Genomic DNA, 13386 nt, shown 5'->3' with positions numbered 1-13386 from the left:
TGGGGTGGATGGAGGGCAGGGGTCTGTCCCACTGGGGGCTGTGGGGCTGGGGGGGGGCTGTCCCACTGGGGGCTGTGGGGCTGCTGTGGGGCTGTGGGGGATGTGGGGCGCGGGGGGGCTGGGGGGCTGTCCTGCTGGGGGGCTGCTGTGTGGGCCATGGGGTGGATGGGGGGCAGGGGTCTGTCCCACTGGGGGGCTGTGGGGCTGTCCCACTATGGGGCAGCTATGGGGATTCCCCCCACCCCCCATCTCAGGCTCCCTGATGCTCACACGCCATGGGGCTGCCCCACACCTCCCTGTCACCCCCCTTCCCACCCCCCCATCCGGGGGTGCTCACCGCCACAGGGTCTTGTGGGGCGCAGCGGCCGGGACAGGGGTGTGGGGTGCCCCCCATTGCTGGGGGGGCTATGGGGCAGGCTAAGGGCTTGGCTGGGAGCTATGGGGCAGGCTGACAGATGTGGGCTATGGGGCCAGCTGTGGGGCTGGGTATGGACTATGGGGCTCAGGGCTATGGGGCTGGTGCGGGTCAGGGCTCAGGGGTGAGCTGCGGGGCTGCTATGGGGCAGGGCTGTGGGGTGGGCCAAGGGCTCTTGGGCAGGGCCATGGGGCCAGGCTATGGGGCAGGCCAAGGTCTGTGGGGCAGGGCTGGGTTATGGGGCAGGGCTGTGGGGCAGGCCGAGGGCTCTCAGGCAGGGCTGTGGGGCCAGGCTATGGGGCAGACCAAAGGCTGTGGGGCAGGCCAAAGGCTCTCAGGCAGGGCCATGAGGCCGGGCTATGGGGCAGGCCAAGGGCTCTCAGGCAGGGCTGTGGGGCCAGGCTATGGGGCAGACCAAAGGCTGTGGGGCAGGCCAAAGGCTCTCAGGCAGGGCCATGAGGCCGGGCTATGGGGCAGGCCAAGGGCTGTGGGGCAGGGCTGTGGGCTGTGCCGAGGGCCCTGGGGCAGAGCCATGGGGCAGAGCCATGTGACCAGGTTATGGGCCACGCCGAGGGCCCCGGGGCCGGGCTGTGGGGCAGGCTGAGGGCCCTCAGGAAGGGCTGAGGGGCCAGGCTATGAGTCAGGCCGAGGGCTGTGGGGCCGCGATATGGGGCAGGCTGAGGGCCCTGGGGCAGGGCTGTGGGGCCGGGCTGTGGGGCAGGGCTGTGGGCCGTGCCCAGGGCCCGGGGCCGGGCTGTGGGGCCGCCATGGCGCCGCTCCCCTCAGGGAACGGGCGGGGCCCCCCCGCTCTCCCGCCCTCGCCCCTCTCAGCCAATCAGCGACGAGCTGCCTTCGCGCCCAGGGGCGCCGCCACGCGCCGGCTCCCCCTCCCTCCCCCGCCCCTACAGCGCATGCGCCTCCCCTCACACCCCCTCCTCTACTTGCAGCAACGCGCATGCGCGGCCCCCGCTCTCCGCCCCCTCCCTTCCGCGCAGGCGCAGTGGCGCTGGCCGGCCGCAGGCTCGCGCGCCTCGCGCTCCTCCCCCCCCTATATATAGGGCGCGCTCCCGCGCGCGCACCCTCAGTCCGCTCCGCGCTCCCGCGCCGTGAGGAGCCGCCGCGGCCGCGCTCGCCGCCGCCATGGGGGTGAGTGGGGCCTGGCCGGGCCGGGGGGGAGCTCGTCCTGAGGAGAAGGAGAGAGGGGCGGGGCCTTCGAGGCTCCTCCGAGGCGATTTGGGGCCATCTGAGAGGACGGGGGGCTCCTATAAAGAGATACGGGGCTTCTGTGAGGCGATTTGGGACCCTCCGAGGGGATTGGGGGCTCCTGTGTGGGGATTTGGGGCCATCTGAGGGCATTTGGGGCTCTTATGAGGATACTTGGGGCTCTGTGAGGGGACTGGGGGCTCCTGTGAGGGGATATGGGCTCTTACGAAGAATTGTGGGACCCCCTGTGGGGATTTGGGGCTCCTGTGAGGAGACTTGGGACCCTCTGAGGCTACTGGGGGCTCCTGTGAGGAGATTTGGGACCCTCTGAGGGGCTTTGAGGCTCCTATGAGGAGATTTGGGGCTCCTGTGAGGGACGTTGGGACCTTTCCTGGGGACTTGAGGCTCCTCCGAGGGGACTTGGGGTTCCTGTGAGGAAATGTGGGACCCTCTGAAGGGATTTGGGGCTCCCTGAGGAGATTTGGGGCCCCCTGAGGGGCTTGGGCCTCTGTGGAAGGGGGCTAGGGAGGGCTGGAGGGAGGTGGGGGGGTCTTTGAGGGGGGCTTTGGGGCTGTTTAGGGGAAGGAAGGGGTCTCTGAGGGGGTGTCTGGGATTTTGGGGGGACTGTGGGGAGAGCTGGAGGTTTGGGGGGGCTGGGGGGGAGGGCAGGTGTTTGGGGTGCAGTAGGGTGCATTCAGAGGCCCCAAGGGTTTTGGGGGTCCCTGGGGGGGTTGCAGGTACACTGGAAAACCCCAGAGACCTCACCTCACCTCCCCTCTAATCGTGGACCCCAACTGCTGGAAAACCTGCAGGTTTTCTCCCCAAAATGAGCCCAAACTGGAGCTTTTAGGGTCCGCGTCCCAGCCAGCGGCAGGTGGTTGGGGAAAAAGCACTGCTCCAACCCTCAAAACTCCCTTAATTTCCCCCCCCTAAACGCTGACAGGTGTATTTTTTGGGGGAGGCTTGCCCTGTCCTCCCCAACCCACATGCATCAGCGTTTTTCCTGTAAAATACTCATTTGGGGATGTTTTTAACTTTGTTTTGGTGAAGGCGAAGCTTGGGAATCCCCAGGTCCGCTTCGACACCCTGCGGGTCTTTGGGGTTCGCTGGGGATTTGGAGGGATCCCAGTAGGATTGTGGGGGCTCCTCTCTCTCGTTTTGGGATAAAATCACCCACGTTTGGGTTATTTCCAGTGGCGGACTCCTAAAATTCGAGAGAAAGAAGCACTTAAAAGACAGAACTTTCAGTGGATGTTGCTCAGTGCCGCCTCCCCATCCCTGCCTGTCTAATGAGCGCCAGCTTCGTTAAACCGCCAAAGATTTTGGGGCAAAACCCCACTAATTTAATTACCCCAGGGGTAACGACCCTGGGGACTGGGATGCAGCAAAGCTTTCCCACTCCCATGGGGACCAGGAGGGTTCAGCGCGCCCCCGTGCATACCTCAAAACCACTGGGTTTTACCCCAAAATCACTTTTTTTTTTTGCAAGGATTTTCTGGCAAACCCCGCTCCTCCCCTGCAACTTGTGTATTTTTTTTCCTCTGTGGGCTTTAAGTATTGTTAATTTTTGGGCAAAACTTTCCCGTTGGTGGGCGGAGCTTAGTTATTTATTAAAATAACCCAGATTTAGGGAAAATTCGCTTTTTTTTGCTGCTTCGCGCTGTAGAGGAAGTCGAGCAAAGCCAAGGAGAAGAAGCAGAAGCGCCTGGAGGAGCGAGCGGCCATGGATGCTGTCTGCGCCAAGGTGGAAGCCGCCAACAAAGTGAGTGTCCCCCTCACTGGCGGGCTGAAAAACGGGGTAAAACCCCACAGAATTGGTGAAAACCCTTCCCCTGCTGCAGAGCGGGGCCTGGCGGGTGGGAGCAAAACCTTCCCCGCTTCTTTTTTGGGGTGCCCTTTGGTTTCTTCCAGCTCGAAGATCCCCTCGAAGCTTTCCCGGTTTTTAAGAAATACGACCGGAACGGGTGAGTGTTGCCCGTCGCGGTGTCACCGAGGCCGTTCCCGGCGCCGCCGGCGTATCCCCGGTGCCGACGCCGTTTCCCTCCCGGCATCTCCCGCAGTTTGAACGTCGCCATCGAGTGCCGTCGCGTCTCCGGGCTGGAGCCCGCCACCCTCGAGTGGGCCTTCCAGCTGACCAAGGCCAACATGCAGCCGCTGTGAGTCGCGCCCCGTCACCACCGGGGCCGTCCGTCGGCGCAGCCGGGGTGCCGGCATCGCCCGGCCTCTTCCCGGGCTCCCTGGGGAAACGCTTGCCTGCCGCGACCCCGAAATCCTGGGGGTTTTGCCCCCCGAAATCGTGCGGGTGGTTGTCCCCAAAATCATGGGGGTTTTGCCTGCCAGAATCATGGGGGGTTTTTTTGCCCCCCAAAGTCGTGGGGGTTTGCTCCTGAAATCGTGGGGGCTTTGCCCCCCAAACTCACTGTTTTTCTTTGCCCCCCCAAATCGTGGCAATGTTTTTTTTGCCCCCTGAAATCGTTGGGGGGGGTGCCCCCAAATAATTGGTTTTTTTTCACCCCCCCCCCCAAAATCATGGGGGGGTTGTCCCCAAAATCGTGGGGGTTTTGCTTCTGAAATCATGTGGGGGTTGCCCCCCCAAATAATTGTGGTTTTTTGCCCCCCAAAACTGTGGGACTTTTTTTGCCCCCTGAAATCGTGGGGATTTTTTTTTGCCTCCCAAAATCACTGGGGAGGTTTTTTTGCCCCCCTGAAATTGGGGGGGGTTTCCCCTCAAAATTATGGGTGGTTTTTTTGTCCCCCAAAATCATTGGGTTTTTTTCCTCTGAAATTGTGAGGAGTTTGCCCCCCCCCCCCCAAATAGTTGGGGGGTTTTTTTGCCTCCCAAAATAGTTGGGGTTTTTTTTGCCTCTGAAATAGTTGGGGTTTTAGTTTTGCTCCCCAAAATCATAGCAGTTTTGCCCCCCAAATTGTTGGGGGGTTTTTTGCTCCCCGAAATGGATGGGTGGGTGTTTCTGGGGCCCCAGAATGGCTGGCGTGGGTGTTTTTGCACCCCCAAATTGTGGCCATTTTGGAGGGGTTTTTTTTTGCTTCCCCAAATCATTGGGGTTTTGCCCCCAAAACGGTTGCAGGGTTGTTTTGCCCCCCCCCCCCCCCCCCAAATTTGGGGTTTGCCCCCCAAGATGATTGGGGGGATGCTTTGCCCCCCAAATTGCCGGTTTTGCCCCAAGATTCTTGGGTCTTTTTGCCCCAAAATGGTTGGGGGGTGGTTTTTGCCCCCCGTATTGTTGGGGTTTGGGGTTTTTGTGCCTCTCCCGCCCCAAATCACTGGGGTTTGGGGATTTTTTTGCCCCCCTCCAAATAATTGTGGGGATTTTCCCCCGCACAATCATTGAGTTTTGCCCCCCAAAATCCTTGTTTTTCCCCCCAAACGGGCAGGTACGAGCAGAGCGAGTGGGGCTGGAAGGAGCGGGAGAAGCGGGAGGAGCTGCGTGACGACCGGGCCTGGTACCTGATCGCCCGCGAGCCCGGCGCCGGCCCCGTCGCCTTCTCCCACTTCCGCTTCGACGTCGAGTGCGGCGACGAGGTTCTCTACTGGTGAGTAACCCCCAAAACGGGCTAAAAAACCCCCAAAAAAGGGTCTCCCCCCACTTTCCAACACCACAGGGGGGGACGGTTTATCCCCGCAGCTACGAGGTGCAGCTGGAGAGCAGAGTCCGGCGGCGAGGGCTGGGCAAGTTCCTCCTCCAGATCCTCCAGCTGGTGGCCAACAGGTGACAACCGACAGCTTTTTTTGGGGGAAAAACAGGCGGTTTTGGGGCTGCCCACCCCTGGCTGAGCTTCCTCCCCCCCTCCTCTCCGTCTCTCCCCCTCCCCAGCACGCAGATGAAGAAGGTGATGCTGACGGTCTTTAAACACAACCACGGCGCCTACCAGTTCTTCCGCGACGCGCTCCAGTAAGCGTAAAAAAACACCCAAATTTGCTTGGTTTTCCCCCGTTTTCCAGCCCGGGGGGAGGAGGAGGAGGAGGAAAGGGGTTTGTCCGTCCGTCTGTCTGTAACACGTTGTTCGCACGACTGTCTTTTCAGTGCGCTGGCAACGTGCCGGGCGACGCGGGCAGGCGGGGCAGGGGCAGCCGAGAGAGGTGGGTGCTCGGGTCCCCCCCCTCGGCGCAGGTCCCGGGGGAGAGCCCCTTTTCTGGGGGGTTTTGGACCCCCTTTTCCGGGGTTTTGCCCCTTTTCCGGGGTTTTGAACCCCTTTTGCCCCTTTTCTGGGGGTTTTGCCCCTTTTCTGGGGGGTTTTGGACCCTTTTGCCCCTTTTTAGGGGGGTTTGAACCCCTTTTTAGGGGGGTTTGCCCCTTTCCTGGGGGTTTTGGACCCTTTTGCCCATTTTCTGGGGGTTGTGAACCCCTTTTGAACCCCTTTTCTGGGTGTTTTGCCCCTTTTCCGGGGGTTTTGGACCCTTCTGCCCCTTTTCTGGCGGTTTTGGATCCCTTTTGCCCCTTTTCTAGGGGGCTTTGAACCCCTTTTCTACGGTTTTTGAACCCCTTTTCTAGGGGGTTTTGCCCCTTTTCTGGGGTTTTTTAACCCCTTTTGCCCCTTTTCTGAGGGGTTTTGAACCTCTTTTCTGGGGAGTTTTGCCCATTTTCTGGGGGTTTTGAACCTATTTCTGGGGGTTTTGAACCTCTTTTCTAGGGAGTTTTGCCTGTTTTGGGGGATTTGAACCCCTTTTGCCCCTTTTCTGGGGGGTTTTGAACACCTTTTCTGGGGTTTTTCAAGCCCTTTTGCCCTTTTTCCGAGGGGTTTTGAACCCCTTTTGCCCCTTTTCTGGGGTTTTTGGAATCCATTTTGCCCCTTTTCCGGGGCTTTTGAATCTGTTTTCTGAGGGGTTTTGCCCCTTTTCTGGGGCTTTCAACCTGTTTTTTGGGGGTTTGAACCCCTTTTCCGGGGATTTTGCCCCTTTTCTGGTGGTTTTGAACCCCTTTCCCAGGTGTTTTTCCCCTATTTTGCCCCTTTTCTGGACATTTTGAACCCCTTTTCCGGGGCTTTTACCCCTTTTCTGGGGGTTTTGAACCCATTTTGCCCTTTTTCTGGGGGTTTTGAGCCCGTTTCCTGGGGGGGGCGGGGTTGAACCCCTTTCCCAGGTGTTTTCCAGGTGTTTTTACCCATTTCCCTGGTGTTTTTAATCCCTTTTCCGGGTGTTTTCCAGGCTTTTTTTGCTCCTTTTCCAGGTGATTTTTATTCCCTTCTTTTCCAGGGTTTTTTTGACCCCTTTTTGGGGGGGTCCCCTTCCCCAGGTATTTTCCAGGTGTTTTTTTTACCCCTTTCCCGGGTGAATCTGTCCCTTTTCTGGCGCTTTTTGCCCCATTTCCAGGTGGTTTTACCTCATTTTTCCATGGGATTTTTTTAGCCCTTTTTCCAGGTCGTCTTTTCTGGGGTGGTTTTTTTTTTTTTCCCCCTTTTCCAGGTGTTTTAACTCCATTTTTCCAGGTGTTTTACCCCCATTTTCTTGGTGGTTGGGTCGTCATCCGTCCCGTCCCCCCCCCCCCGTTTTCCAGGTGGTTTAGGGTGGATTTTTTACCCCTTTTCTGTTTTTTTTTTTTTGTTGTTCCTTTTTTAAAAAAAAAACTTTTTCCAGATGTGTTTTAACCTGTTTTGCGCATGTCCCCCCCCCCCCCCCCCGGGTATGTTTTTAATCTCTTCTAGGTATTTTGGGGGTATTTTTTCCCCTTTTTGGGGTGTTTTTTATTCTTTCCTGGGCATTTTTAGTTTTGTGGCTTTTTTTAATCCTCCTTTTGGGGTGTTTCCCCCCCCGTTTTGGGGTGGTTTTTTATCTCTTCCCCAGGTATTTTTTTTTTTTTTTAAATCCCCCTTTTGGGGTGTCGTCCCCCCCTTTGGGGTGTTATTTTTAATCTCTTTCCCAGGTATTTTTAGTTTTTTAAACCCCTTTTTGGGGGTGTTTTTACCCTTTTTGGGGGTGTTTTTACCCCTTTTCGGGGTGTTTACAGTGTTCCAACCCCCTTTCCCGGGTATTTTTGGGGTGTTTTTACCCTTTTCCAGCCATTCCCCCCCCAACCCCGCTGTCACCTCCCTTTCCCCCGTCCCCGCGCCAGCCAGGGAGGGTGACACGGGGGGGGGGGGGGTGTGACGCGGGGGTGACGCGGGGGTGACGCGGGGGTGACGCGGGGGTCGGGGTGACGCCCTGCCCCCCCCAGGTTCGAGGTGGACGCCACCTCCCCCAGCGTCTCCGGCTGCTGCGGGGACGACTCCTCCTACGAGATCCTCAGCCGCCGCACCAAGTTTGGGGAGAGCCACCCCCACCCCCACCCCGGGGGGGGCCACTGCGGGGGCTGCTGCCGCTGAGCCCCTCCCCCGCCGCTCGCCGGACCCAAATCTGACGGGTTTGCCCCAAAAACGTCGCCTCGCCTCGGGGACGGGCACCCAGCCTGGGGGTGCCCCCTGCCTCCGGTTGCCCAACGGGTGATGGGACACTCTCCCCATCCCCCACCTTGGGGGGGGGGGCTGGGGGGGAGGGGCAGGGCTCGTTTTGGGGCTGGAAGGGGGTTTTTGCCTGTTCCGGTTGTTTCTGATGCCTCGCGGGAGTCGAGGCCCTTCCCCTCCCCCTCTTTTTTTCCAGCGATTTTGTTTGTATGTAACAAATAAATAATAACAAAAATTCAAGTTGGCCTCGGGGTGGGGGAGGGGCGGGACGCCCCCGTCCTCCCCAGTTGCCTCCAGTTACTTACTGGGAAATAGCGCCCCCCCGCGGCCTGGAGGACTGCGCTGCCCAGCATCTCCTGGGGCCGAGTGATGAACTCCGGCGGGGGCGGAGCCTGAGCGCGGGGCCAATGGCAGTGTGAGTGAGGGGCGGGGCCTGTGGTAGGTAGGCGGGGGTGTGGTCTCAACGGCGGGGGCGGGGCCTGAGCGGAGGGGGCGGTAGTGGTGTGCGATAGGCGGGGACTGGCTGCAGGGGGCGGTGTCGCTGCTGTAGGGCGGGGCTTGAGGTTGGGAGGGGGCGGAGCACGGGGCAGAGCTTGGGGGCGGGGCCAGGAGCGCCGGGGCGGGACGCGTGAAGGGGGCGGGGGCGGAGGCTCCGCCCTCACCGTCGGAAGTGACGCTCCTCACCGCTTCCGCTTCCGGCGCCGCCATGCCGCTCGCCGCTAGCCTGGCCCGCTCTCTCCTGCGCTCCGCGGCCCGGCCCGGCCCGGCCCAACGCGGCCTCGTCTCGGGGCCGCCGCAGCAGCCGCTGGGGCCCGGGGTGAGCGCGGGGGCGGCTCGGAGGGGCTGTGGGAGGGTGGGGAAGCGGGGCGGCGGGTGACCTTGGGGGGGGCCGGGGGCTGACGGCGCTGTGCCCGCAGGAGACCGTCGTGGGCTTCCTCGTCATGGCCGTCACCTGCCTGGCCCCCGCCGCCTGGGTGCTCGCCCACCTCGAGGACTACAAGAAGCGGGAGTGACCCCCCCGCCCCCGTCGCACCGGGACCACCCACCTCCGGGACCACCCAGCACCGGGACCACCTCGGGCGCCGCACCGGGCCTCCCGCCGCCGATGGGACCCTCCCGACACCCCCCGCCCCCCAATAAAGGCCGCTGATGCCGCGCCCGGTTCCGCCCCTCTCTGCTCGGGCGCCTGGGTCCCTCCGGCGGGGGGAGGGGAGCTTGGGGGGGGGCTGTGATGTCATCTGATGGCGTCACGGTGAGGTCACCGAGCGGGGAGGGGTGGGGGGGTAGCCCCGTTGCTAAGGGCGATGGCGGTTGCCAAGGTCGTGGCCTGGTTGCTAGGGTGGGTAGCGGTTGCTAGGGGAGGGGCTGGTTGCTAGGGGCTGTGCCTGTTGCTAGGGGGAGGTGCCGGTGGGCGGGGAGCCCGGGCTGGTTGCCAGGGGCGGGATCCGTCGCTGGGGGCGGGGCCTGTCGCTGGGGGCGGGGCCGCTCCGCCGCCGGGCCGTCTCCAGGGGCGGGGCCTGTCGCTAGGGGCCTCCCGGAGCAGTGACGGGCACTTCCGGCGCCCCGGGGGGGAGGGGCTGCCGGCCCATAGAGTGCGGTCTGGAGGACTGACGGGCACTTCCGGCATCCCGGAGGCCTGCCGGCCCATAGAGTGCGACTTCCGGAGGACTGAGGGGCACCTGCCACGGCCAGGGGAGGGGAGGGGAGGGGGGGGGAAGCGACGTGGCAGTGACGTCAGCGCGGCCGGTAGACCCCGGCGGCGGCGCCCGGCCCGACCCGAGTCCCGGTGAGCGCGCGGCGGCGCGGGGGGGCGGGGCTGACCCGGCGGCGCGCGCGTGGCCCCGCCCCCAGACCCCCCCCTTCCCCTCCATGGCGTCCCCCGGCGCGGCGGCGGCGGCGGCGGGGGGCGGGAAGCGGAGGGGCCCGGTGGCCCCGGCCCCGGTGGCCCCGGCCCCGGTGGCCGTGGCCGTAGTGGGGGAGGGTCCCGGCGCTGGGGGTCCCGGTGCTGGGGGTCCCGGCGCTCGCTGACCCCCCGGCAGCAGCAGGTGATGCGGCCCGATGAACGCGCGGCGCCGGCACGGCTCTAGGCAGCGGGAACCGGGCGTTTACCTGGGGCCCCCCAGACACAGGCCGTGACCCCCCCACGCCGCCGCCGCCGGCCCCGGACGCCATGTCGTGTCGCGACAGGACCCAGGAGTTCCTCTCCGCCTGCAAGTCCCTGCAGGGCCGGCAGGTGGGTGGCGGGGGGGGTCCCCTCTGGGTCCCCCCCCCACACCGGGGGTCCCCCTGTGTCCCCCCCCGCCCCGGTCTCACCCCCTCTCCCCGCTCAGGACGGGCCGCAGCCCGGCAGGGCGGCCCCGGGCCCCGGGCGGCAGCGGAGCGAGTTCAGCGTCATGGCCAAGTGAGGGGGGGATGGGGGGGTCCCCGTCTATGGGGGGTAGGAGGGGATGGGGGGTCCCCGGGTGGGATGGGGGGAATGAGGGGGTGGGGGGTGCCCATGTATGGGGGGGCAGGGGTAGGAGGGGGATGGGAGTCCTCGGGTGTGGGGGGATGGGGGTTCCCAGGTATGGGGGGGTAGGAGGGGATGGGGGTCCTCGGGTGTCAGGGGGATGGGGGGATGGGGGTCCCCCGGGTGGGATGGGGAATGAGGGGGTGGGGGGTGCCCATGTATGGGGGGCAGGGGTAGGAGGGGGATGGGAGTCCTCGGGTGTGGGGGGATGGGGGTTCCCAGGTATGGGGGGTAGGAGGGGGATGGGGGTCCTCGGGTGTCAGGGGATGGGGGATGGGGGTCCCCGGGTGGGATGGGGGAATGAGGGGGTGGGGGGTGCCCATGTATGGGGGGCAGGGGTAGGAGGGGGATGGGAGTCCTCGGGTGTGGGGAGACCCCAGGTATGGGGGGGGCAGGGATGGGGTCCCCCGAGTGGGATGGGAGGGAATGGGGGGAGGGGGATGGGGGGGATGCATTGGGAGGGGATGGGGTCCTCGGGTGTGGGGGGATGGGGGCAGGGGTGGGAGGGGATGGGGGGGCTCCCAGGTATGGGGGGGCAGGGATGGGGTCCCCGAGTGGGATGAAGGGGGGAATGTGGGGGAGGGGGATGGGGGGTGGGGGGCTTCCCACGTATGGGAGGGGATGGGGTGGGAGGGGGATGGGGGTCCTCGGGTGTGGGGGGGATGAGGGGGGCAGGGATGGGGTGCCCCGGGTGGGATGGGGCGAGGGGGATGGGGCGGGGCCCCCCGGCGCTGACGGGGCCGCCCGGGGCTGCCAGGCGCATCGGGAGGGACCTGAGCAACACCTTCGCCAAGCTGGAGAAGCTGACGATCCGTGAGTGGGGGTGGGGGTCCCTGGGGTGGGGGGGGGGGGGGCCTGAGGGTGCCCTGATGGCCACCACCACCACCCCCCCGCCATGTCCCTCGCTGTCCCCGGCAGTGGCCAAGCGGAAGTCGCTCTTCGACGACAAAGCGGTGGAGATCGAGGAGCTGACCTACATCATCAAGCAGGTGGGGGCCTGGGGAGGGGCGGGGGGAGGGGAGCATTTTAGGGGTGTCCCTGACCCCCCCCCCCAGGACATCAACAGCCTGAACAAGCAGATCGCGCAGCTGCAGGAGGTCGTGCGGGCCAGGGGGGGCCAGCGCGGGCGGCACGTCCAGAGCCACTCCAACACCGTCGTCGTGTCGCTGCAGGTGGGGACGGGGACGGGGGCGGCGTGGGGGAGGGGGGGGACGCACACACTCAGCCCCCCCACCCCCCACCCCGCCGGCTGAGCCCCCCCCCATTTCCATCCCTTCCTCTCAGTCCAAACTGGCCTCCATGTCCAACGACTTCAAGTCGGTGCTGGAGGTGCGGACGGAGGTGAGTCCTCGCCCTCCCCCCTCCCCTCCCCCTACACCCTTCCCACCCTCCCTCACCACACCTTGACCCCCCCCATCCCCCCCCCCCAGAACCTGAAGCAGCAGCGGAGCCGCCGCGAGCAATTCTCCCGCGCCCCCGTCGCCGCTTTGCCGCTCGCCGCCGGCAACTTGGGTGAGTGCCGGGATTTTTTTTTGGGGGGGGGTGGGCATAGGGGGTGTGTGGGTGGGGGAGGGGTTTTTTTTGCCCACCCCCACCCCCGCTCAGGCCCCGCTGTCCCCGCAGGCGGCTCGGCCGTGCTGCAGGACGAGCCGCCACCGCGCGCCGGGGCGGTGGCCATCGAGATGGACGCGCGGATGAGCCAGCAGCTACAGCTGATCGACGAGCAGGTCTGGGGGGGGGGGACACACGACACACACGCACCCCACACCCCCCCCCCCGCACCCCAACTTCCCGCGGGGGAGGGGACGCGGAGGACGCCGTCCCTGCCCCTTCCTCCGCAGGATTCGTACATCCAGAGCCGGGCGGACACGATGCAGAACATCGAGTCCACCATCGTGGAGCTGGGCTCCATCTTCCAGCAACTGGCGCACATGGTGAAGGAGCAGGAGGAGACGATCCAGAGGTAACGGCGTCGGCCGTCCGCCTGTCCGTCCCCTCGGTCCGTCTTTCCGTCCCCTCACTGCGTCCCTCTGTCCGTGTGTGTGTGTGTCCGTCCCCCCCACCCCGTTCCCCGCCCGCAGGATCGACGCCAGCGTGGAGGACGCCCAGCTCAACGTGGAGGCGGCGCACGGGGAGATCCTCAAGTATTTCCAGTCGGTCACGTCCAACCGTTGGCTGATGGTCAAGATCTTCCTCATCCTCATCGTCTTCTTCATCGTCTTCGTCGTCTTCCTCGCCTGAGCGGCTTCCCCACACCCCCCCCCCCCCCATTTTGTCCCACCCGCCGGGACAGACGGACTCAGTCCGTGCTCTGCGGGGCTCAGAGACGGACATTGGTGTGGGGGTGGGGCAGGGGCCTGCCTGGGACCCCAACCTGCCTCGGGGACCCCCTTGTCCCCCCTCCAGGGGGGGAGGGGGGGGTGGGGGCAGCACCCCGGGTCCCCTCCCGGGGGTCCCGCAGCCTACGCCGGGGCCGGGCCCTGCGTCCGCCCGGTCATGGTGGCTGCGGCCAGGAATCCTGGGAAAGCTGCTAGCCACTGGCAACCCCCCCCGGAGGGGCTGCAGCCCCCCCCGTCCCCCATTAAAGCCGTGGGACACCCGGGGGGGGCCGTGCACCCCGGGAAAGCCGCAGGGCCCCCGGATGGACTGTGGGACCTGTGGGGGGGGGGGTGTGGAGCCTGATAAAGCTGTGGGACCCTGGGGGGGGCTGTGGACCCCGGTAAAGCTGCGGGACCCCCTGGGGGCTTCAGCCCCCCCCCCATTAAAACCGTGGCACCCCCCGCTCTGCCTCTTCCTCCCGGGGCGGGACTCGAACCCGCGGTCTCGGCGGGAGCGCGGGGGGGGGAAACGGGGGACGGGGACT

At 64.6% G+C, this 13386-nt stretch overlaps 2 protein-coding genes and 1 long non-coding RNA gene across 5 annotated transcripts; all 3 read left to right on the top strand.

Annotated features, from left to right (window-relative positions):
* The first annotated feature begins 1411 nt into the window (after positions 1-1411).
* On the top strand, positions 1412-8243 carry NAA40 (N-alpha-acetyltransferase 40, NatD catalytic subunit). 3 transcript variants are annotated; one of them, XM_072880713.1, is made up of 9 exons: positions 1412-1561; positions 3285-3380; positions 3530-3582; positions 3679-3774; positions 5012-5170; positions 5263-5346; positions 5452-5529; positions 5662-5717; positions 7789-8239. In XM_072880713.1, the coding sequence occupies exons 1-9, from the start codon at positions 1556-1558 to the stop codon at positions 8055-8057; spliced, it is 897 nt and encodes a 298-aa protein (XP_072736814.1). In that variant the 5' UTR covers positions 1412-1555; the 3' UTR covers positions 8058-8239. The 3 variants fall into 3 exon arrangements, with proteins under 3 accessions (XP_072736814.1, XP_072736815.1, XP_072736816.1); XM_072880714.1 differs by lacking the exon at positions 5662-5717 and having other exon boundaries at positions 7789-8240; XM_072880715.1 differs by lacking the exons at positions 5452-5529; positions 5662-5717 and having other exon boundaries at positions 7789-8243.
* Positions 8244-8648: 405 nt separating this feature from the next.
* Positions 8649-9169, top strand: LOC140660181 (uncharacterized). The gene is made up of 2 exons (XR_012045354.1): positions 8649-8831; positions 8932-9169. It is a non-coding gene; the product is annotated as an uncharacterized lncRNA (long non-coding RNA).
* An 843-nt stretch (positions 9170-10012) lies between these two features.
* Positions 10013-13258, top strand: STX5 (syntaxin 5). Its single transcript, XM_072880710.1, is given in 11 exon segments — positions 10013-10128; positions 10130-10247; positions 10345-10415; positions 11281-11336; positions 11442-11512; positions 11579-11695; positions 11808-11864; positions 11954-12035; positions 12147-12250; positions 12365-12486; positions 12605-13258. Coding segments are annotated over 11 exon segments (1014 nt in total). The 5' UTR covers positions 10013-10072; the 3' UTR covers positions 12765-13258.
* The last annotated feature ends 128 nt before the right edge of the window (positions 13259-13386 follow it).

The sequence above is a fragment of the Ciconia boyciana genome, chromosome 16 (genome assembly GCF_034638445.1).
Source record: "Ciconia boyciana chromosome 16, ASM3463844v1, whole genome shotgun sequence".
Taxonomy (NCBI): domain Eukaryota; kingdom Metazoa; phylum Chordata; class Aves; order Ciconiiformes; family Ciconiidae; genus Ciconia; species Ciconia boyciana.
The sequence above is the reverse complement of the archived record's forward strand: the minus strand, read 5'-3'. Positions and strand labels throughout refer to the sequence as shown.

Bases quoted from the DNA above. Each gene is read 5' to 3' on its own strand.
- NAA40 (XM_072880713.1), top strand. The intron at 5,347-5,451 runs GTGACAACCGAC...CCCCCTCCCCAG, and splicing joins CTCCAGCTGGTGGCCAACAG to CACGCAGATGAAGAAGGTGA. The intron at 5,718-7,788 runs GTGGGTGCTCGG...TGCCCCCCCCAG, and splicing joins GGCAGGGGCAGCCGAGAGAG to GTTCGAGGTGGACGCCACCT.